The 24,150-nt window shown below is 38.2% G+C and overlaps 1 protein-coding gene across 1 annotated transcript in view; it reads right to left on the bottom strand.

Annotated features, from left to right (window-relative positions):
* Nucleotides 1–24,150, bottom strand: part of FRK (fyn related Src family tyrosine kinase) — a 52,785-nt gene that overhangs the window by 7,047 nt on the left and 21,588 nt on the right. The window contains exons 2-5 of the mRNA XM_068396259.1: nucleotides 21,970–22,091; nucleotides 15,849–16,012; nucleotides 15,057–15,225; nucleotides 2,494–2,652 (exon numbers count right to left, since the gene is read on the bottom strand). Of these exons, the coding sequence (XP_068252360.1) occupies nucleotides 2,494–2,652; nucleotides 15,057–15,225; nucleotides 15,849–16,012; nucleotides 21,970–22,091 (614 nt within the window). The remainder of the gene's footprint in view (nucleotides 1–2,493; nucleotides 2,653–15,056; nucleotides 15,226–15,848; nucleotides 16,013–21,969; nucleotides 22,092–24,150) is intronic.

Raw genomic sequence — 24,150 nt, 5'->3', positions numbered from 1 at the left:
TACCTCCAAAATCCCAGGCTGTGTCAGCCAAAGTGTGCAACTTCAAGCACAGCACTGCATTAGTACAACTACAGAGGTCTCCAGACCAGAGCCATCTCCCATCTGCCTGGTTCAGAGCAGGTCAGAAGAGTTTACAGCTGTATTCATATGGGTATACGTGTGCTTTACTTTGGTTTAAAGTGTTTTAAAGGAGGAAAAACTACAACAAAAAAACAAAGTTAATATAACTTCCACACTCCAAACGAGGCTCTACTGGTGAATTCATAAAACCTTCTCACGACTTATTCTTTATCCTATAAAGAAAATGTAGTGCCTCCCTGTCCTTTTTCACTAATATTTTTTTGACAAAACTATCGCCCTTATATGAAAAATTTATTAGAGAAAATATTAAAGAAGGCTTAAGGTCTGCACCCTGTTATAAGCAATCAATCACACTATCTCATATAGGAAAGACAGGAAAACATTCCCATTGACAGATGCCTGACAAGAAAGAAATAAATAAATAAGCAGCACTTTCCCCAGTTGAGAGCATTGCCTCTGTAATAATTCACTGAACTTCAAGACAAGCCCTAAGTCTATCAGAATTGATAAAAACACTCATACATTTACAACAATTTCATTCACATCCAATAACAAAGAAAGTTTTCAGTTGCATTTTTCTCATACTAGTGGTAGCTCAATAACTCTGCATAGCAGTGTTCATCAAGAAGTACTCCAAAGTACATTCACAGGGTGCACAGGGAATTCACATGCCTATTAAGTAGCTGTCATTATGGTGGAATGCGATAGTCACTATGCATGAAATATTAGGGATTTTTAAAGATGGAAAAACATATCATGCATTTCTAAGAGGGGAAACTTAACCAAAGAAGGATCTCTGGACTTTCCCTCTGTTCCAGTTTGCCATGTTTACCCATAGTGCACACAGAGGCATTTCCTTCTGGAAAAGTTTTCATGGTTCCTGCAGTGGCTGAGGCTCAAGAAAGCTTATCAGAAGCTGTGCACTGACCGCAAGCCAATACAGATCACTTCCAGTCACGGAGCTCTATGCAAGCTTCAAATCTCTTTCCTTATTATTCTCACCGATGACAATGACTTTTTTCTGACCAATACCTGTCAAAGCACCTGGTTCTCTGCCTCCACCTCTTAGTTCTGTTTATCCCCCTGTGCGTAGGCCATCAGGCAAGGAGAGAAACCACTAGCTTTTACAGTTATCTTGATGGCTGACGATGATTCTATGATTCTGTGACTTTCCACAGTCTCTCTGAAGCAGGGCTACAGGAATGAGTGCTTAGGCAAAGATCAGGCTGCATACACGCGCTGCCCACAGCAAGGGCAGCTGCTGTGCACATGCTGGCAACTGATCTACACCCAGGCTGCAGCGCTGATGTGTCCCGGACATGTTGTACTGCTTGCACAAACAGGCCAGTTTTCACCTCTGCAATAACTGTGACTCATCCTGGCTTTCTCAGAGCTATTTCTCCGGTGCAATAAATGTTTTCATGCACAGCAATCATTTCCTGATGCGCCAGGCTCTTTCAATCAGATAAGCAGCAATCTGCACACAAAGGCACCAACGATGAGAATTTAAAGGAAATTTGTGCCTCGATACCTCTGGCCACTAAATGCCTACAAAACTGTAGATGATCTGGCCCAAGCTCATTGCAGCCCCTCTCTGTGCAGTTCCTGGTGGGGTTGTCCCTCTACTAGAGATTTCTTTAGCTGTAATTGTCCCCGGACTGAGCCTCACTTAAAAATTGGTTCCACAGAGAAGATGGGGGAAGGCACGTGTCACGGTAAATACTGTCTGTGGTATTTCACAGAGCTTTGCCTTATGGGCTGGAGACAGAGAAGAAATTTAGCAAGACAATCACAGTGAACATTTTGTCTTCTCAAGATCATTACAGCTTCAGAGACATCGGCTAAACTGAAAATGGGTAACAACACTAGAATCAAGCATTTCTCAATAGCAGGGATGAACTTAGATTGCAATGATTATGCTAGTCTGTTCCAGGCTGTACAACTTTATTTTTAATTATTTGCCTTCAAAAGAGCACTTTGAAGTGCTGCTGAGATAAAAGCCCTGATGTGATAGGCAAGGCTGTCCCTCCCTAGTAATAGATTTCAAAGCTGTTAAGTACATTTTGTGGAAGTGACTCTATTTCATGTCAAATATGATAACCTTCTTTCTGGATGCTTATATTTTTATTCTGTCCATGTATGTTCCCATCTACTCACTGAACTGGGTGGAAAATGTGGATCATTATAAGGCAAGAATCAAACTGTGAATGTGATTCTCTCCTACTTCTCAAATACTTTGGCATGTCAAAAATTTATAAACCTCTCTCATTCCTCTTTTCCATCCCCACACACGACAAATAATGTAGCTTTTATATTAAACCACAGTGTTGTACTTCTATCTTTTATGTTAGTGCATTTACTAAACTGACAGCTGTGGCACCCCTTGAAATGAGTTTATAGTCATTTGCTTACTTTGAAGGTATTCTAAAAGACTTCCATATCTCATCAGCTCAGTAATAATATAAATTGGGTCCTCCAAAGTGCAGACAGCATAAAGCTGTATAAGCTTTGGATGTCTCAAGTTCTTCATTATTTGCGCTTCCCTCAGAAAGTCCTTTGGATCCATTGAACCTGAAACAAGAGCATATAACAAAATGTAAGCTGAGGTTATTAAAGGCCTTCCTACCAGCCTGTCAGTCTTAAGGGAATAACTGAGATTGTTTTCTGTCTTTCAAAGTATATTAGCATCTCAAATCTTCACAGTTCCCACAGAAAACAGACAGTGCAGCTGAAATAAACAGCTAATGAGTGAAACATGCCAGTTGCATCGGGACAGAGAACATATGTGCTCCAGCCACCAGAAATATAAAGGCTAAAATTAACTACCCCCAGGCCTCCCCCAAACAGAAAAAAGTGAGGCTAGAATGTTAACTGATATAATTTAACCAAACTATTATGTTGCAACTGGTTAACGAAATGGCCAGAAACTGAGGTAAGAGTGCCTAGGTAATGAACATAAAATTTCTGACAGACAAATAGTGCTGCAATAAGAATTTGTTGCACTATTTTCTCAACTTCAGCAATCAAAGCCTGAAAGCGTTGAAATCACTTTAGCGTATAAGGAGTAGATGTGTGCATTTTATATACATAAACACAAATAACTATTTATAATGTTCACATAATAGCAATCTTATTAGAAATACCAATGTATGCACAGATGTAACAGTTATTTTACACTCCCTTAAATGCAGAAGTATCCTAACAGCTAATGATCTCAACTTTTTAAGTGTTACACGAGGTCATAATATCTCTAGTTCTATTCATATGTATGGTGAGCCAATGCATAAACTATGTCAAAGACAGAATACAAAAATGGCACAGGGAGCTAAAGTCAGTGGTAAATATAGGATTAGAGCTCATATGTCCTGAATAGGGGATTGATTAGAAAAAACATGCACAAATAAAGAAGCAAAGCTTTCTCTGTGAATGATCCAGTAGTGATCAGATATTCTCAGATGTTTGAGGAAGATGGTAAATAACATCTACTTCACAATACTTGTACAAATAAATGTGAAATTATCCAACTACTCAAATGTTTCGTTCCTCCCAATAAAAATAGCTTCATTAAGAAAAGGTTACAGTGAAGGCTGGGGTAAAAAAAGTCTGCCCAAATCGAGTCTGCTCTATGCCATGTTTAAAAACAAACCCTTTTGTTAGTGTAAGCAGACTGAGTCATTTGAGAAACTAAGAATGCAAGAGTAAGAGTCTTTATTTTATGTTTTTTTAACATTTGGTAACCTACAAGGTTCATTTGGGAGTTTAGCTCTGTTCCAGACATGGCTGTTTAAATAAAGTGAAATACTGGAAGGGTGCTAAATGGCTCAGCAATAAAACTCCACCAGAAAATCTGTTCTGCAGAACGAACTGGCAAATCAGTGTGGGCCACCTTCGCCCGACACCTGTCTTTAATGCCACCACGTGAAGTTGCTCCAGGTCTATTTCCCAAAACATAGCAATGATGGTGTGATTTCATATCCTTGCATCAATGTGATGAGGAATAACTCAGAAATGCTTCTGACATAGACTTTATGAAAGAAGAGCCACTTGACATTGCAACTTGTGAGAGGAAAGATTGTTGCAAGGGACAGGTGCTCCTCTCCCCCGTGTCCTCAAACTTTCCTTGGCAGTCCCACGAGGTCCAATTTGACAATACTTTATAGGATGCAATTAGGAGGGATGGTGAAAGTTAATGGATTTCCATGCCATCAATGAATGGGTAGCAGCCAATAATACATCTCCTCAACAGGTACCAGCTATACTCATTTCCTTTTGTCACTGTCTGAAGAAAGTGAGGGCCTGCATGAAAAGTACATGACTCATGCTTGGTCTGGATAAAGCAGAGATTATGACAGTCAGGTGGAAAAAAATCAAACAACTGTAATGTTAACACTATGTCCTTTTCCTGTTTAGAGCAGCACAATCTTTACAGCCTTATTTGAACTTTCTACCAATCCTAGATTTCAGAAAAAGCCTGGGGTTTTCTTTATAGGGTTTGGACTTACTTTGATACTGATTTAATATTGTGGTCCATTTGCTTATTCTTTTCAAGATATATGCATTTGTCTTGGAAATCATCTTAAAGTCTGCAGAGAATCTGCATGGTATGAAGTATTCTGCCTCCAAAGCCAAGTGCATAAGCATGACTAGTGATTTAACATCAGTGCCAAAATTTGATGAGTTGATCCTAAAAAGGATAAAGTATTTGCTAACTCGGGGTCTACCAAATCACCTGCCCTCTATGGATCATTATACAGGATTTCCACACCATAGAAAATGACAGTCTGGTTTGTTCCCATTATCAAAGTTTGCCTACAAAGAATCTTTCAGTTTAATCATACTGTAAGCTTCTTCCAACAAACTGAAACCAAGCAACATGTTTTTCACATATGACAACTTCTAATAGATTGATCAGTAGGGAAGTATTCTATTAGCTGAATAGTAGCAAATCCTTTTTTATGCTGTAAAAATAATTAATAATAATAACAATAACAAACCAGTATCAAAGATCAGTAAGCATTTCCTGCATATTTTAAAGAGCATATGTAACCTTCAGTTTTACTTAGTTTGTATCTTTAAATTGCACAAGCAGCAGATAGTGCCCAAAACCACCCAGAGCCCTGTAGTTCTTATACTGTAGTTAGTAAGTGGATTGGATGCTAACTGAAAAAATTAAAAAGTGTCTTTAGCAGTGTTGTGTCTGAGATTAGGCTTTAGCAAATAGGTAAGCAAAGTAAAAATTGCCTCTAAAAACAAGCATATATGCTTGTTAAAGCCTGTTACAATAGTGGCAAAGAAGATAGAATACATTTCTTTGAGGAAGTTTATATAAATTAAATATATAAAATATATGCCACATGGAGTTTCAAATATCTGGGGGTTTTTTTGTAGTTGAATTATATGTGTTTTTAATTAAGCATATGTTTTCAGCTGTAAATGGTAAACACAGTATGAAGAGCAGATTACTGTAAGTAGAAATCACTTGATCAAAAAACAACTAGTTAACGAAAACCTTTACTAAAACAAGTATCCCTTGTGTAAGACACCAGTTTGGGAGTAGATTGACCAGTACCTGAAGAAAATATGGTTTTGATAATTTGTTTTTTTGAATAAAAAATGTTTTTGTAAATATCAAAGTCCTTCTTAAGAATAAAAAGTTGGAATATGTTTCTTTGATGTGTTCTACAATGTGCTCCTTTGCCAGAAATCACCTCTAATTTAAGCCTAGTTAAAGCAGGTATATCAGTTCTGATTACTTTCCTTCTTAAAATATTTTGTTCTAGAATTGAGGAAGCTTCACATTATAAGATAAACACTGATAATTTGGAAATTAGTTAGAGAGAAAGGTCAGTTATTTTTATGTAGTTTCCACTGGCCTAAATGTAAGTGGCCCTTAACCATTTGATAAGCCCCTCCGGAGACCCTTTGTTTGCAAATTTCAATAAACTTTCCCAAATTACGTCAAAGTAACCTTGTGCTTCAGAGCAACCTTGTCTTCTACATAAGTTTATACAAAAAGAACTTATGTACAGGGTTCATTGAGCATACACTGCAATCTTCTGAATAAGTTTATGCATAATAAAGAAATAACATTAAAAATACCAAGTTTGACTGAGTGTAAGCTATTCACATTAACAGGAGCATTATACAGGTATCTGACAATTGTCATCAGCTTTCTCACCATACAGAAGTGAACTTACAAGCTAGTGTAAGGTTATGTACTAAACTAAATGGAATAAAAGAATTTATTTTTTCAAGGAACTTGGAAGACTTTCTTGAATGCAAAGTTTTTACACTGCATATGCACTAAAGAGATGACATACTGAAGAACCAAAAATATTGTTATAATCTCCACTGTCAGTACCAACCCAGAGACTATTTTGAGAAAATCATGCTTGGGCAGCTTCTATGCAAAGAGAGAAGCTTGGGAGATGCTTTACAATATGATAATGACAAATGTATCTGTCAACTTGAACAGGCGTTAAGGAACTTTCTCAGATACGATTAATTAGTGATGATAGATGTCTGCTTTACGTGCTGACAGTTGGAGAAGCAAGCTAGGCCAGACAATAGGTTCTAGAGAATCCATCACACTCAGCATAGGACAAAGTGCAAATCCCTACTGCAATGATTTCCACTTAAATAGAAAAAACAATGTCTCAGTGAGGAAATAAAAACAGAAATGTGACATGACATGTTCAGGGACCTACAGCAAGACAGTGCTGTGCAGAGCCAAGAACAGAAATAGCAATTGCTGGCTTCTAGACCATTTTCCTATCTGCTGATCCCTACACCTCTTTGCTGACCGTGAGTCAACAACTCAAAAGTCAGAGATGTTCCTTAAGGTAAAGATCACAGAATCACAGAATCACAGAATGTTAGGGATTGGAAGGGACCTCGAAAGATCATCTAGTCCAATCCCCCTGCCGGAGCAGGATTACCTAGATCATATCACACAGGAACGTGTCCAGGCGGGTTTTGAATGTCTCCAGAGAAGGAGACTCCACAACCTCTCTGGGCAGCCTGTTCCAGTGTTCGGTCACCCTCACCGTAAAGAAGTTTTTCCTCATATTTATGTGGAACCTCCTGTGTTCCAGCTTGCACCCATTGCCCCTTGTCCTGTCAAGGGATGTCACTGAGAAGAGCCTGACTCCATCCTCATGACACTTGCCCTTTACATATTTATAAACATTAATGAGGTCACCCCTCAGTCTCCTCTTCTCCAAGCTAAAGAGACCCAGCTCCCTCAGCCTCTCCTCATAAGGGAGATGTTCCACTCCCTTAATCATCTTCGTGGCTCTGCGCTGGACTCTCTCTAGCAGTTCCCTGTCCTTCTTGAACTGAGGGGCCCAGAACTGGACACAATATTCCAGATGTGGCCTCACCAGGGCAGAGTAGAGGGGGAGGAGAACCTCTCTCGACCTACTAACCACACCCCTTCTAATACACCCCAGGATGCCATTGGCCTTCTTGGCCACAAGGGCACATTGCTGGCTTATGGTCATCCTGCTGTCCGCTAGGACCCCCAGGTCCCTTTGCCCTACGCTGCTCTCCAACAGGTCTGTCCCCAACTTGTACTCATACATGGGGTTGTTCTTGCCCAGATGAAGGACTCTACACTTGCCCTTGTTATATTTCATTAAATTTCTCCCCGCCCAACTCTCCAGCCTGTCTAGGTCTCTCTGAATGGCTGCGCAGCCTTCCGGTGTGTCAGCCACTCCTCCCAGTTTGGTGTCATCAGCGAACTTGCTGACAGTGCACTCTATTTCCTCATCCAAGTCATTAATTAATATATTGAATAGTACTGGTCCCAGTACCGACCCTTGAGGGACTACTCAAGGGATGTTCTTGTGTTTTGTTTTTTCATTCACACATCCATCACTATGGTTTTGGCTGGTAAAATGTCACAGATGTCTCCAAAGAAGAGTCAAACATCAGTGAACAAATAAGAGAATTACCTGAATGAAGGCATCACATTACTTCTGCTTTTTGTTTATAGTCACAGTGATCAACAGATTGTTTCAACAAGATCTATAGTTCCACAACTTCTAGCCTAGAAGCCATACATTTTAATCACTGTGGCCTAGAAATACTAATGTGCATCGAGCTTTTAAGCTGAAGTGTCTTCAGTGCACTGCTGAAACATTTAAGCAACTCACAGACAGAATCTTGAAGGCAGCTGCATTGGTTCATGCAATGCAGTTCTTCAACACAGGATGGATGGCTCATGATTATGCACCTGTATACTCCCTGTGGAAAATTTGGTCTTTATAGTACAGTGAACACAGTAACAAACCCACACTGATCAATTTTTTCACCTGATGCCTAAATTAATTGTGTACTCAGTCACACCCCTATAAAGCCAGGAACTTATGTTTCCTTTGATGCTAGGGTTACTGCATAAGATAAGGGGGTTTATAGAGATCTGAAAATGCATTCATGCGATTCGTCTCTGAAGGAGCATTATTTTTAATGTAAACACTAATCTGGCACAGCATATAGGAGAGTATTAAAACAAGACTGCATATTCAGAGGGCAAGCAGAGAAGGAAATCCATCATGGATATCCTGGGGAGCACCAACCAAAGTAAGAAAGTAGGAACTCCTCAGCTTGTCTGCAGCACAAAAAAAAAGTGCCTCCTGCTCCACTGATATTTTTCATCTGGACCAGGTCCTACCTTGGAGGGCGCAGGGAGCACAGCATGAACAATTGGACAGAAGATCAAGGAAGAGGGAAACTCAAATCATTGGATATTTAAGATTATTGCAGAGGGGATGTAGCCACAACCATGAATGATAGGCCGTCTTACTGGTGTTGGGGTCTTCTCTTCCCATGCCATTCTCCCTTGGATGTTTGTGGGAGGAACAATAAGAGGGTGAACTAAGATTGTCAGAAACAATGAGGGGAGAAGGGGAAGAGGAGAGAAGGGAAAAGAGAAACAAAGAAGAGTAGGAGAAGGAAGAATGTGACCACCATTTGTATCCTCTGCAATGGAAGGTACTGTCCCAGGGGACAAACTGCTACAGTACAACCTCTGAATATAACACCAGAAAGTGGTGAGAAGACACAGAAATCTGGTACTAATTAAAGGATAAAGATTTATTATTTTTAGCATAATGACAAACTATCTCACAAATGAGGTTTAAGATAACAAAAGTTCTAAATTTTGTTGTATTAAAGAATCACAGAATCAATCAGGTTGGAAGAGACCTCTGGGATCATCGAGTCCAACCATTGCCCTGACACTACCCTGTCAACTAGACCATGGCACTAAGTGCCATGTCCAGTCTTTTCTTAAACATATCCAGAGATGGTGACTGCACCACCTCCCTGGGCAGCCCATTCCAATGTCTAATAACCCTTTCTGAGAAGAAATTCTTCCTAATGTCCAACCTGAACCTCCCCTGGCGAAGCTTGAGGCTGTGTCCTCTTGTCCTATGGCTAGTTGCCTGGGAGAAGAGGCCGACTCCCACTTCACTACAACCTCCCTTCAGGTAGTTGTAGACTGCAATAAGGTCACCTCTGAGCCTCCTCTTCTGCAGGCTAAACAGCCCCAGCTCCCTCAGCCGTTCCTCATAGGTCATACCCTCCAGACCCTTCACCAGCTTGGGTGCCCTCCTCTGGACTCGCTCCAACTCCTCAACATCTTTCTTGAAGTGCATGGCCCAGAACTGGACACAGTATTCAAGGTGCGGCCTCACAATGAAAGATATTAAAGACATTTTACAAGACTTGGTATTACTTTAACCAAATGTGGTGGGTTGACCCTATCTGTACAACAGGTGCCAACCAAAGCTGCCCTATCACTCCCCTCCTCAGCTGGACAGGGGAGAGAAAATGTAACAGACGACTCGTGGGTTGAGATAAGGACAGGGAGAGATCATTCAGCAATTACTGTTATGGGCAAAACAGACTCAACTTGGGGAAATTAGTTTAATTTTATTACCAATCAAAAGCCAGAGCAGGATAATGAGAAATAAAAACTAAATCTTAAAACACCTTTCATCCACCCCTCCTTTCTTTCCGGGCTTTACTACTGAATTCTCTACCTCCTCCCATCCTGCGCCACTGATCAACCCACCACACCAAAAGACTCTAGTTTGATTATGAGTCTTGTTACTCTTTCTGCAAGGTTAATAGTAATCTAGTACAAATATAAAGATCACAGACTAATCATAAGGTCTTCATAATCCACTGCTGGCTCTGAAAAACATCTCCAAGAAGTCAGGGGAAAAAAAATGGTTCTGGATCAATAGATTTCATCTTCTGATGTTTTCGATAGTGAAGTATTGAACATTCTGTCAAGAGATGGACAGCAAACTGCTAGCAGAAACAGGAATTCATTGAAAAAGAATGGTTCATTAAATCTGAAAACATCTCTGGTTGAGCTCTTTTTCCTCTGAGCCCTGTTGTCCCATAGCCAGTGGACTGCAAACCCCAAACACTGAAGCTGGTTAAATTAGATACTCCATAATCATAAAGGCAGGGGGTGACATCCCACCAGGTTCAGTAGAAGATGGATATTTCCTGTGACCTCCTTAGGACCTCCAGTCCTTCTGCACTACTTGGTCAGAGGGCTCCCAGGCTGACCAGTTTAAGATCTTACAGGCTCCACCAGCTTGATATTTTCTTCAGTTTTGTTACTGCTGTAAATTCTGTGGAATTACAGAACACTGCTGGTAGCTGAATTCACTGTCTCCAACTGTAGGCAATTATTCAGGCACCTAGATCTTAGTTGTCCAGACTTTACAATCAATGGAAAGAAACATGCTTTAATAGCATGATATTCTCATATTGTAATGTACATTTCTAATCTATAGTAAATGCCTATCTATGCTCTACTGATTGCATTATGCTCTTCTATGTTATTTGCTATGTGATTACCTTACTTGATTAACCTGCTCCTGCTTGGAAATTAGAGCATGGTTCCACGTCACAATTTCACTGGTGGTAAAGCCATTTTAAGAGAACTCTCTCTATCTCAGTCCCCTATATTTGCCAGATTACTTCCAGTTTATCACACTACTCTGTTGTTCTGATGACTTTCTTTTCCAGTGGGTCTACACTGTAAAGCAGCTTAGTAAAAAGACTTTGATTTAAAATACGCCGCCTCCTCCCCAACTGTAAAGACAACTAATTTAGATCTTTGAGCCAAATAACAGGAGAGAATCATTTTACAGTGTGTTACACCTGAAGCCTGAAATATTGCCTATGTGAATATTGGAAGCTTCAATTGTCAACATATAACATGATGTATTTCTTGATTACTCATGAACTACTATGTTTTCCATTCACTTATCATCTATATATTATGATGAATGAAATTAACAGACCTAGACTTTGCTGTAATATTATTAGTACCAAGCTAAGCATTTTTTACTCAGACTAGGGTGAGGGTATTGGGGTTTTTCTTTAATTATTGAAAAGTTATTCTTCATGAGTAATGATGAGAACAAGCTATGGAAAACCAATGTGCTAACTCATCACAGTAAGGCACTCCAAATGGTGAAAAACATTGTGTGGAAGAGGATAATTCCCTAAAGAAGTATATGACAAGGTTAAATGCTTTCATTTGAGAGTGTTTGAACTGTTTTTGTAGAATGAGATAGTTCACAAAGTATAGCGATTGATAAGAGATTCAGTATTACCTATATAATTTATCAAGATGGCTCTAAGAATCAGAGTCTTCATTCTGAGCATCACTAAATGCAGTGCATGACTTCTTTATCACAGTATTAGATCACAAACTCCCTGCTATCCGAGCATTGCATATAGGTGGGGTTTATGTCTGCCCTAACTCAATATAACTGTGAAATCAATGAGACTCCTACTGTCGACCTTAACAGGAGTCAGAATACAGTGAAAAAAACAGAGGTGGAAAAAGTATTGATTAATCAAGCCCTTTTTCCCAGCCAAACTATGATGCTACAAAAAGTATCACAGTGGAAACAGTTTCTTCCACTAACTGTGCTAGTCTGTATGTAACAAGGACTTTGCAGTGAATATTAAGTTTATTCCAGTGTAAAATTTAATTTTTAGCTAACAAACCTATTGAACAAGTTTATGTGATCATTTTTTATTGTTTTATAGTCTTCTGTAAGTGCATTCTTAGGATACTCTATGATTATAGAAACTGAAAAAAACTTACTTTCCTGCTTACGTCACTCTGGAAGTATTGTGTTCTCTGTGTGCTTTATCGGCAAGACTTTGAAAGGACATAAAATTCAACAACAGTCAAAGAACCTATCTCCACAGATCAGTTTGGCCTTAAACTCATTAAAATCTGTTTCAGATATAGATACAAAATTAACTAATACTTCCTTTTCTTCAGGTGGAGTATTAGTAGCAGTTATTCAGCTGATCAACATCAAAAAGAAAAAAAAAGAAAAAAAAAGGCGTCAAATTGCAGCTAGAACTTGCCACTAGTATTTCACATATTTCTGGGTAGTCTTGTCATTCTGATTCAATCCATTATTCAAACAGAAGTTTGTTTCATGGAGAACTGATAATATGTACTGTCCCTATTATACAGAATGAAAAGTTGAATTACAGTTCTGAAATGAGTTATTAAGAGAAGGAGACGAAATACGACTAAGCTTCCCATTTTTGCATATACAATACTAGATAAATGTCAGCTCTACTTTCCCACTAAAGAAAATAAGTAGAAATGTATGCATTGCAATTTGTTCAAAATCTAATTATTTTGTTTGATGAGAAACAAGTCTTCTACTAGAATGTTAATTGCCACATATTTTCTTAAAGAGGAAAGAAAATTTCTAAAAGAAAACATAATATCACAAAAATTTAAGAAAGCTTAGTCTTGTTCTTCATTCCAGCTTCATTTATTTCCTTCTTTAAACATTATTTAAGAGATTTCACACTTTAGTGAGGACCCTTCAGTCTTCTGCAATAAAACAGACTTGTCCAAACGTTGCATTAAATTGTTAAAGGAAAGTAAACTTGGATGGACAAATTAAATTCTTGCCTTATGGAGAAGAAAGGGCAAACATCATACTGGACTGTTTAAACAGAGGTGTAGCATGTCAGAAATGTGAAGCAAATCACTCTCTTTACACATCTAGACTTGTTCTTCCTTTAGCATCATACTTGGAAAAAATATGGTTACCACCTCGAAACAGCCCAGTAAAGATCTTCTGAAAACAATGGGACATCTAAAACATCTGAGCTACACAAAGAATCTGGTTGAGATGTTTAACCTAAAGAAGAGAAAACCAAAGAAGAACTTCATAATAGTTTTCTAGTATGTACAACACTGCTGTGAAGAAGAAGAAAATAACAGGTGCTCTTCAGTCATGCTGTATAAGACAAGAGGTAATGGGCTTGTACTGCAGAATGAAAGATTCAGGTCAGACACAGGAGAAAAAGACTGGTTTCAAACTTTTAGTTTCCGAAGTCAATAAAAACAGGTGTATGGATCCCTGTCACAAAAGATATCGACTTAGTGGATACTGTCTTAGGAAAGCGAAAAAGACAAAGAGATTTCAAGACAGTTTTAATGAGGGTATGACCTATGAGGAACGGCTGAGGGAGCTGGGGTTGTTTAGCCTGCAGAAGAGGAGGCTCAGAGGTGACCTTATTGCAGTCTACAACTACCTGAAGGGAGGTTGTAGTGAAGTGGGAGTCGGCCTCTTCTCCCAGGCAACTAGCCATAGGACAAGAGGACACAGCCTCAAGCTTCGCCAGGGGAGGTTCAGGTTGGACATTAGGAAGAATTTCTTCTCAGAAAGGGTCATTAGACATTGGAATGGGCTGCCCAGGGAGGTGGTGGAGTCACCATCTCTGGATGTGTTTAAGAAAAGACTGGACATGGCGCTTAGTGCCATGGTCTAGTTGACAGGGTAGTGTCAGGGCAATGGTTGGACTCGATGATCCCAGAGGTCTCTTCCAACCTGATTGATTCTGTGATTCTGTGATTCTGTTTACTGGGTCACTAGGGAGATGCATCAGTTCACTGAAAAAAGTATGCTTTCATATGAATTATAGAGGGCCTTTAGTCTGAGCTGTTTTTCTAATTCCAGTTAAGCAGAGAAAAAAAAAGGTGCTTATTTGCTTTCAATTTGCAAGTCCCAAAACACAAACAATATCCTGATACAAGATAGCCCTAAAACACAAGGTTAAATTCCTCCCTGTTCAAGAGACCATTCAAGCAGGGCTCAAGCATATTGTTGTTATTCTGAATCAAAGATCTGAATCTATTCTACTTCCTGAAACATGATCATTCATGCCCAGCACAAGCTTTTTCAATTAACTACAACTCATTATATTGTTATCTCTTTTTAAAAAACATATATATCATCCAGGCTACCTTTCTTATCTATGTGGTTCTTGCCATCTGCTGACAGATATTTTATGTTGTCAATTTGATATGCACAAATTGAAGTTAATGAAAATTAATTAAGAAAAATGTTAAAAGCTGTATTAGTAACAGGCCTATATTATATGCAAATATTGGGTATTAATGTTGTGCATCAAAAACTTTGTGAAATCTTATTCAATCAATATTAAGATTGAAGCACTTCTTAAATACAAACTTAACATAGTACATATTGCATATTACCAAAGGAATCATTATAATATAGCATCTAATCACTAGAAGAAATTCTATAGATGACAAACTAGTAGTAAATTCATTACTTCACCTACAGAAAAAATGTAGTCATTCAATTCCATACAAGCAATATTGTACAAAAGAGATGGCCTTCCTGGCATTGCCTTTCTATGTAATACAGATGTTGAACGAGTTCGGCTCATATGGAAACAGAAAACTGCATAAGACTGTAATTCAAAATACCAAAGAATATCTGGACCTTGAGCTTTACTAGCCTTCATGTTTAAGTGTATAGGTTTTAAGAATGGTTGTATGTATGAATAGGCTCTCTTTTCAGCAGCATTTAAAAAATAAAGGAGCACCCTTGCTAACATTGCACATTATTAGCATTTAAGAATAATTCACATACCTGGTTTTAATGTTTTGATTGCCACTGGGGTGGTATTATTCCACAGTCCTTCCCATACCTCACCAAACTGACCAGATCCTAATTTTTTCAACAATTTCAGAGATTGTCGGTCTATCTCCCACTGATCGACAGTTTTGTATGACAAGTCAAAAGTAGTAGGAATTTGTACCTGGTAAAAGAAAATACATAATACAGTAATTGAGACTTCTAATATTTTTTCAACAGCATATACAAGTCATTGTTAACTATGTCATGTAAAGTGGCAACTGTTATAAATAATGTTTTCTTAGAGTACACACATGTGATAAAGTGAGCTGAGAACATAAAATACAGTCCACATCCTGGGTACTTTTTGTTAGAAATAAAAAATACTCTATAGAAAATATCCTGCCATTAAAAGTAAAAATTAGAAATCATCCCTCTAGCAAGCTTTTTGAACAGTGACTTATTGCCTGCCTGAACCTTATGGTTTTGTCTCAGTAATTACTTATGGACAGCTAGAGTTATGAAGTTGGAGATTTCATCTCCATATACATTTATAAAAAGGTATTCATAAATCATGATTTGGCATATTTTCTCCTCCAGCCACATGATGATTTGTTCAAAATGGCATGGTATTTTATTATTAACATGTCGGCTTCAAGAATGAAACTGTAGCACTACCCAGAACTTCCTGAAAATAAGCAGATCATCAACATTTTGAAATGGTAGAGGCAGATATGGGATTAACAGCTTCTGGCTGATGAGTTAGCTTACAAAACATACATTGCACAGTGTAGCACCCACTCTTACCTTAAGGCATGGCTTTCGAAGCACCACGCAGAGGCCATCACTGTTCTTACTATAATAGTCAACAAACTCATTCAGAGTTTTGAAAGTTTTCCTTTTGCTTAGGAAAAAGCCTCCTTCATCCAGCTTTCTGATCCTGTAGTGCTTCACAGATACACCATCAAAAACTAAGAAGATTTACATATAGTAAGTTTCTAAGAATTACAGCAGTGGTACAATACAGCTTATGGCCAAACCATCATAAGGTATGTATTTGTGAAGACCTTAAAATAAATTATTTTAGTTTCAAAGATGACAATTATAAAAAATCTCTTTCAAACCAAAGCCCACTTTTAGATAGCTTAACGGATCTAGTCTATCGGTCTTCAACCATTCCGTTTCAGAGATTCTTGCTTGCACCATAAGATCTAACACAAAAATACATAAATGCATCTTCTGTGAGGCAGCTCATATTTTCCATCTTTAGGACACCAGAACCAGCCAGGAGCATCTAATTCACAGTAAACATTTAATCAGTTTTTAATATTTCATTTATCAGTGTTAACATTCCAAATAGCAGCTGCTGGGCTGGCAGGCATTTTATAGTAAACAGATATACTTTCCACACAGCCATGATTCTCTGAAAAGCACTCACCATGGGCTTTATTGAGTTTTGTGCATGTTTGGAATATGCAAAAATCAGGCCAATAATGCTCTGTTTCAAGTAGCTGGTGACCCCCATTCCATTGAAACGTGTTCTATTCTAATCTGTTGTTTCCTAATCAATAAGACTTGTCTCTCCTTACCTTCTGTAGGTTATTTACCTGTATGTCATGAAACCCAAACTGTCCTTCTCTGTGACCATCAAAGCATTCTTTAGAGGAGTCAGAAAGAAGGCTGAGCTACTGCATGCTGGGGCTAGACCTGGACCAGTAGCAGACCAGAGATGGACAAAAAATGCACTGTCACTCACGTAGTGCTTTATTTTAGGAATATTAGGCTTGTAGTTGCCATTTCTGACATCTCGGTCATATATGGCTTAAAGCAGTGGTCTCCAAAGCAGAGTGCATGAAACCCAGGGAGTGGGGACAATCCATTGCAGTGTGGGGAAAAAAGTATTTTTTGTACCATTAATAAATAAAATAAATATTTTAAAAGTACTGTTTATTTAATCTTTATTTCATCTTTTTTTAATTTCTTTTTTGTGTATGTTCTATAATGTACATTATCTATCAGTGCAGTAGTACGTGTATATAATTTACAAATGAATAAATAAATAAATAAACATATATTGGGGGTGAATATTAAAAAATCTTTTACTGGTAGGGGTGCACACTCAAAAATTTTGGAGACCATTAGCTTGGAGATCTCCTTTATAAAGGAATATTAGTAGTAGCAACAGCGGGCTGAGCATCAGCAGAGGGGGCAGTTCTAAAGAGTTGGAAAGGGGGTTAGTTGCTTATTTGAAGTGTCATTTAGCATGACGTTCCATGACTGAGACATCACTGTCCATTTCCAATGGGAAATTGAGAGTTTATTTTACATACTGAAGGGTAACTGGTTTAGTTCCTATCAACGCCACGGCTGTTAGCTCTAATATTAACAGTGTTCCACAGTGAACCTAGCTGGTAATGAGGAATCCTGACCATATAAAGCATAACTTAAGAGGGAAGATGTTTAAGTAGTAGGATAAATTTTCTGCATCTCAAACAGAAGATAGATGCATCAGTGGAAGTAGGGTTTCTAATCCTAGGAATTTCAGGTGCAAAAATGCTCAGAGCTCAAGGAATGGTACCAAGCAGTAACGAGATTGAGAGACAAGTATTTGAAAGTGTGGACAGGTTTTTTGCCACCTGTTAGAGCTCGTGTGGGAGCAAGGTGAAGGGACATCGGATAGGGTGGGGGCCAGTGAGATTGAGAATCGAGCCAAAAAGGAGAATGGGAATCATCTAGTGAGTCTGGGGAATGGTCAGAAGGAGAAACACTGGAGCAGGACTAAATGTGAAGCAGGACATTTTGGAAAAAGACAAGTAGCTACAGGTAAAAAAAGGGGAGAAAAATCAGAGGGGTATCCCACCCTGTGTTTAATGAAACAACACAGTGCTTTTCCACGATGAGTGGAGAAAGAGCTCTCAAGGGAGAGGATGCTCCAGTTGCCATTCTGGTCCTCATCACCCAACATTACACCTTTCCAATAGGCCAGGTGGCTCCTTCCACACCCATCGATTTGGGAGATTACCTTTGTCCCCTTCTCAGGCCCTCACACAAGACAAAAGTCTGAAAAGCAGAAGGGAGGCTTAGGGGAACAGCCTTCTGCTTTTTTTACCTCCAGTATACTTTTTAGTAGCCAAAACTCCAGCAAACATATTCAATTCAGTCATGTTGACTAGTGGGTCCTCTTAGTTAAATATATTAATGGAAATATTTTTCAATCCTAGAAGCAGCCTCAGTCTGGTACATTTGAAAATCTAATTGTTAGAAAAATTCTTATTTCTCTCCTCTGGCGATATTATAGCTGACAGATCCTTGATACTACAACACTGCATGAATTTTGCCAATCACTTTGGTTATAATAACAGAAGAATACACAGCTACATATTGTATATAGAAAAAATTATAGAAAATTATTGGTTGCATGCAATTAACAAAGCTGAGATAAAGTATAATTTCTCTGATCATTTAAGTGACTAAGTTAAAAAAGGAAAATCTTTCCTTCCTTAAGAACTATCATATATGATCAAATATTTTTCTACTGTACTGTGCGATTGTCATCCCAGGCCACCAGAGGGCATATAGGAGCTGCTGGAAATATCAGGGGATTTTATATCTGCCATAGGTAATATTTTTAGAGACCTGAGAACGTACAATTCTGCATGAGGACCAGAAATGAGAATGTTTGTAAATATAACTCCAGAGTGTGAAGCTAATTACATCACACTTTTCAAATGCCATTTATTTTTAATTTAACAACCACAATTAGTATTTTTTAATTATAAAATGCATGCATATTTTTCTGATGCATCATTTGGAAATGGGGCTGAAGCAAAATGAAGGAAAGGTTACTTCAGTAACAACAGACTGAAAATGTAATGACTTTTCCAAAGTTCACAGGAAAGTGCATCTGGCCAAATGAATTGCTATTTATGATGCATTGAATAAAAGGCCAGCAGGATGACTGTGTTAATCCAGTCTCAGTTGTATATCACAAGTGATAGTCGCTTGACTACCTGCTTTATTTATTAGCAGTATTATAATTATTACTTGCGAAGCAGCTAATGTTAATGCAAGAGTTGATTTGAAGGTTGGGCTCTAATTTCTTAAATGAGCCTTGTATGAAGCCTTATGATCGGCAGTATCCAGGTCAGGTGGTGATGTGTGTGGAGAAGCTGGAGAAAATTTCTGTGCTGATACCATCTCTTCTTGTGATAAGCAGCTGAGATTAGTGCAGTATTTGACAGGGGGCTGTTTACTTGTATCCCAGGGCTGAGTCTGGGTGTACAAGTACTGCACTGCATGCTCACAGTGCTGCAGCATGGTGCAGCTTCTCTGCCCAACACGACACAGAGCACTTCTCAGTCAGGGAAGAGCTGGCCATAACCCCTCAGTTCTTCCAGTCATCCCTACATCCATGCCAGACTGCTAAACAGGAAAGGATCACAACTTCAGCTTCACACAGCTTGACAGCATCTGGGTTTAAAGACTGCAGTGGTTTTCTCCTCAACTTGCCCTTCCCAAAAGAATCACAGCTCCCCATTAGATTTCTTCACGGTTCCAGTTTAACAGAAGCATTCTCCTCTCCCTGCTTCCCATCTTCAGAAGGCTAAACCATGCAGAAGTAGCTTTTGCCACTCTAAGGATGAGAATAAAATAATTTGAAACTCTTCCCCAGCGCAGCAAAATTTATGGTGACATCAGCAGAGTCAACATCTTCAGCAAATGAATCATGGAGATAGATACTAAGGCAGCACCACTGCCAGTGTCCCAGCATCTATCCTGTCAGGAGACTGGCAGTGCAGCGCTGCCGGCAGGAGCTGTGCTCAGTCTCCATGCCCAGGGTAGATGTGGGAGGAGGGTGGCTTAGAAGATGACCCTCATCAGCACAGAACGGATGCGGGGACTAATCCAAAATCATTCTGCTGCTATGGTCATGATTTTGCCACACCTATCAGTCTGCTACCTTAAATAATTACCTGTTTTTCCCTATGCTGAAAGCCAATCTGGCCTAGAGGAAACCACACAACCTTTTTTACCAGCATGGAAAAAAAAATGGAAGGAAACACAAACCATTTACATTGTCATTTAATGCAATCAGTCTTTCAGACACCATCATTCAGTGAGGGGGGAAATAGAGAGTCTCCTGCTATCTTTGGCAACGACACTCAATTAAGCTGAGCACTTCTAAATTATGGCTTTTAATTAAAAAGAGGCAATGTCTAAGATGGCACCAACATGTTTAAAATTTAGTACATTTCACACCAGATGCTGGAGTCATCAACATAAAAATCTGTCGACAACATGTGCATTTTTAAAATGGGAAAACCTATTTTTAAAATATCAAACACTTTAAAATGACAGCAACACATCTCAGTGGCCTATCTGATTTGATGAGCTTTCTGTTTAACCATTAACAGATGAGAAAAATCTTTCTGAATATGACTTTTGGTTTTTAATTTAAATAGTCATTTATCACCTAATTCTTACAAATTGTGAGTTTTCCCATTAAGACAAGTTAGAAGTTAAAAGTGTCATTTTAATTAAAGGTAGGGTTTATTTCTTTTTCTTTTTTTTTTCCTAAGGAGATCCATTCGTCTCCCTCATTAACGTTAAGTGTCTTATACATCGCCCATATGAGCATGAAATCAAGCATGAAAGTCATAAAATCAGTTTATGGGTGCTTGGGTAAAAATCTCTCTTCCTTTTCTACTTCTTTTCCTTTTTAGCTTTATTACACTTCAATGTTAGGCTGGACAGAGAATAACAATATTTTCTTTAAGACCTTAATTCTGAAAGGTCACTCTTCTAGCCATTATCATCTACTCTGGAATGAAACCAAAACATCAACAAAAGGTAGAGCAAACCCAACCAGACCTACAGAGGATGGGAGTTTGGGGGTCTATTCTTTCTGCACTGAAAAAATCAGAAGCAGAAATTAGGGACATATTCTAAAATATCAGGTTGTGACTTCTCCCCTGTCAGTGTATCAGCTACCATGGATACAGAAGCCATCCAAGACCTTTTAAAAGAAATAGTTCTGAACCACTATTCCTCAAGAAAACACTGCTTTTCCACCTCAGCTTTGAGTGTCTTACAACTCCTTCTGATGCAACAAAGAAAGTCAGAAAAAGTGCCTTCTCCATAGCATCTGGTGGACTAAACAACCTTCCTTCCAATTAATACTGCCCACAGTACAATCCACTTCACCATTTGCTTTAGAATGCGCTAGCTCTCCTAAAAGTAGACATAAGTAATGAGATTATGGACATACAATGTCTGGATCATTATGTATACTATTCGGTTGGAAGCAAAAAATCTTGCACAACACAAACAGATGCCACTCAGTCAAGCCTATTCAGTAAGCAGCAAATAATATTTAGCTCTTAAAGACAAAGTAGCATGTCAAGGCTAAATTACGCTCAAGTCTGGGAACTTTTCAATGAAATAAGACTGATTCTAAATTACAGCTTTTAAGATCTTCCTATCATTTTTCCCCTGAAAATAAATAAATATAAACCTAAGGGAGTGCTCTAGCAGAAATCTCATTTTCTTAAACTGCAGATATCTTCCAACGTGGTTTAATTTTTATTTTTTGTACTAATCAGAGGAGTAGTGCACAACTGTAATGTATTTTTTGGCATTTTAATAATGAAAATAGCTTCTTTTTTAAGGCAGCTGGAGCACTGGAAGTACTGAGCATAAGAAAGTTAATTTCTGTTCTGAGCATATTAATAAACAAAGCCTATAAAACAAATGTTAATAAAAACTCAAATGACTCTTGCCAAGTTTTCTTTATATACCTCCTGGGAAAGAAATATTATTACAAACAATTTCATTTTCATGCCCAGAGTTATCGTTCTTAAAAATGAAAAAGTCCAGATCACCTGAGAAATTTTTAAAACATTGCTTAAGATGAAAAACTAGAATATACCTGAAAGTGAGTATTCGCCTTTTAGACTTTCGCTTTCTCGGATTAGGAAGGCTCCTGCCTGGTTTCCAGGGTATGACAGTTGTCTCTCGGCATCTGCTCGTTTGATTGGGCCAAAAAACCATCTGAACAAATAAAAAACATTAATTTTACCAGTCAGTGAAACATACCAGGAAGACAATTTAGCTTTTATAAACATGCTGCATATTTACTAAAAGATAATCTGTTATGTTAATTAAATTCCAATAGCATGGGGGGGAAAAGCCAGCAAGAACTAAACAACAAATTTATTGCAAGAAAATATTGCTTACACATTTGAGTGAAATCTGGATTTTACTGCTGATGGAAAGTCCTACTGATTTCAAGGGAATGAGAATTCAGAAGTGACAGACTGGTCTTCTCGCAGGAAAAATTCACCAAGAAATTTTGCCAAGGCTACTGTGGCAGAAATCGATGCCAAGTCAATTGATGCCACTATGCAGAGGTGCAGGTATGTGCTAATATCCCAGCATCTTAAAAATCAAAAGATCCCCAAAACTGCAGAAGGGCTCTCAGGTTCCAAGATGTAAACCACCCTGCAACCTTTCCCATTCCACTGCCACGTCAATATCTCAAACGAGTTACTGGCAATTTTTCAGCTCTGCTGCTATTAGACAAACAAAACTAGTATGTCCCTGAAGTCACTGCAAACATCTCAACATCCATGTTCTGTGAAAATCTACTCCTATCTATGCCTTTTAAAACATATTTTTCCTCTCTCACTGAACACTGTAGTTTACAAGGACTTGTTCAAGCAATAGTTTTAGTTTGCTCCTCTGAAGGTACTATTTAACTCTTTTGCTGTTTTGTGCTGTGTGTAAATTAAATGGAAATAAGACTGAGATGAGTCAGCATTTTCAACTGGGGCTGCATTCAGCTTCCATCCAACAAGCATACAAAGCTCTTTCCAAAATTAGCTCCACCCCTTATTTGAAGCAAATGGTGATAAATATTTATCAGAAATATGCCATATACTCATAGGAGAACTCCTTTTAAATTAATCATAGCTAAACCTATTATGCAAACTTTTAAGATAAATCAATGTATTGCACCACACGTAAGTTGCCTATTCAGTTAACTACTTGATTTGTCAATTACTAGTGAAAAGTACAGAAGGAGTCGTCAACAAACTACTTTAGTATCTGTAATGCTTGCGATCATCATGAGGAATGAAGGAAATAAATGAGAACATTGGGTGACACCTTGGCTGAGCAAGCATGAGGAATGAAAAATGGTTCTGTATGAATAAAGAGGAAATAAAAATGAGGCAAATACAGACGGTGCTAACCCACGCTCAATATGTTTTGTTAACAAAAGTAAATGAAATTAGATATTCCAGACCGCATTCCTGTCCTCTGACTTGAAGATGATTTGGATAAAATAGGCCTTGATACATATTTGGCAAGGAAAGGAATCTCATTAGAGAGCCGGAATGTGTTAATAATAATTTTAATTAGTTAAATGTGTTCATTAATTCAACTAATTAATTACATTAATTTGTTAATTAGACTGTAGAAAACTAAGTAATCAATAAATGTTCAAATCCTTGACTGAGGTTCCTGTCAAAGGAATGAGAAGACAGAGCAAAAGTTCAACTCTATTCAAGTCCCGAAGAAAATTTGACTGCCCTGAAAACTGAATTAGAATCTTTCTGAAATGTCTAAATACACCTGCTCTGAGAATAACATCTGAAAACTAACAAACTATATGACCTGAAAAAAAATTTGAACTGCTATTTTTCTCCTTGAACTATAATATATCTCTTAGTAATGTCCAAAGTGACTGATTCTCACAAGAGTGTATAAGAAGAGGCATTTAATTTTGTGTCTCCTTTCTTCATGGATTAAGAGGATAGCATCTGTTCAAAAAGATTTCATTTTGTACCAAAGTCAAAAGAGCTTCCAATGCATTGTTAACAAGGTTGTATTTTATGTTCAGGATAGTCAAAAGTACGGTCTTTACATGACCCAGTATTTGTACATACACTGCTAGTAACTGAAATTGCTAAAGCTGAAAACATGAGAAGTATTATAATGTATGCAATAAGAGGAAATTGTTGGTTTATTTGAGAAATACAATTTAAAATAGTATTACAATTGTGTGTGTAAAATCATGTTTACAATATAGACTACGATTTTGGAAAAA

Source organism: Nyctibius grandis, chromosome 1, assembly GCF_013368605.1.
Source record: "Nyctibius grandis isolate bNycGra1 chromosome 1, bNycGra1.pri, whole genome shotgun sequence".
NCBI lineage: Eukaryota > Metazoa > Chordata > Aves > Nyctibiiformes > Nyctibiidae > Nyctibius > Nyctibius grandis.
Note: the sequence above shows the minus strand (reverse complement) of the source record. Positions and strands in the feature narration are given on the sequence as shown.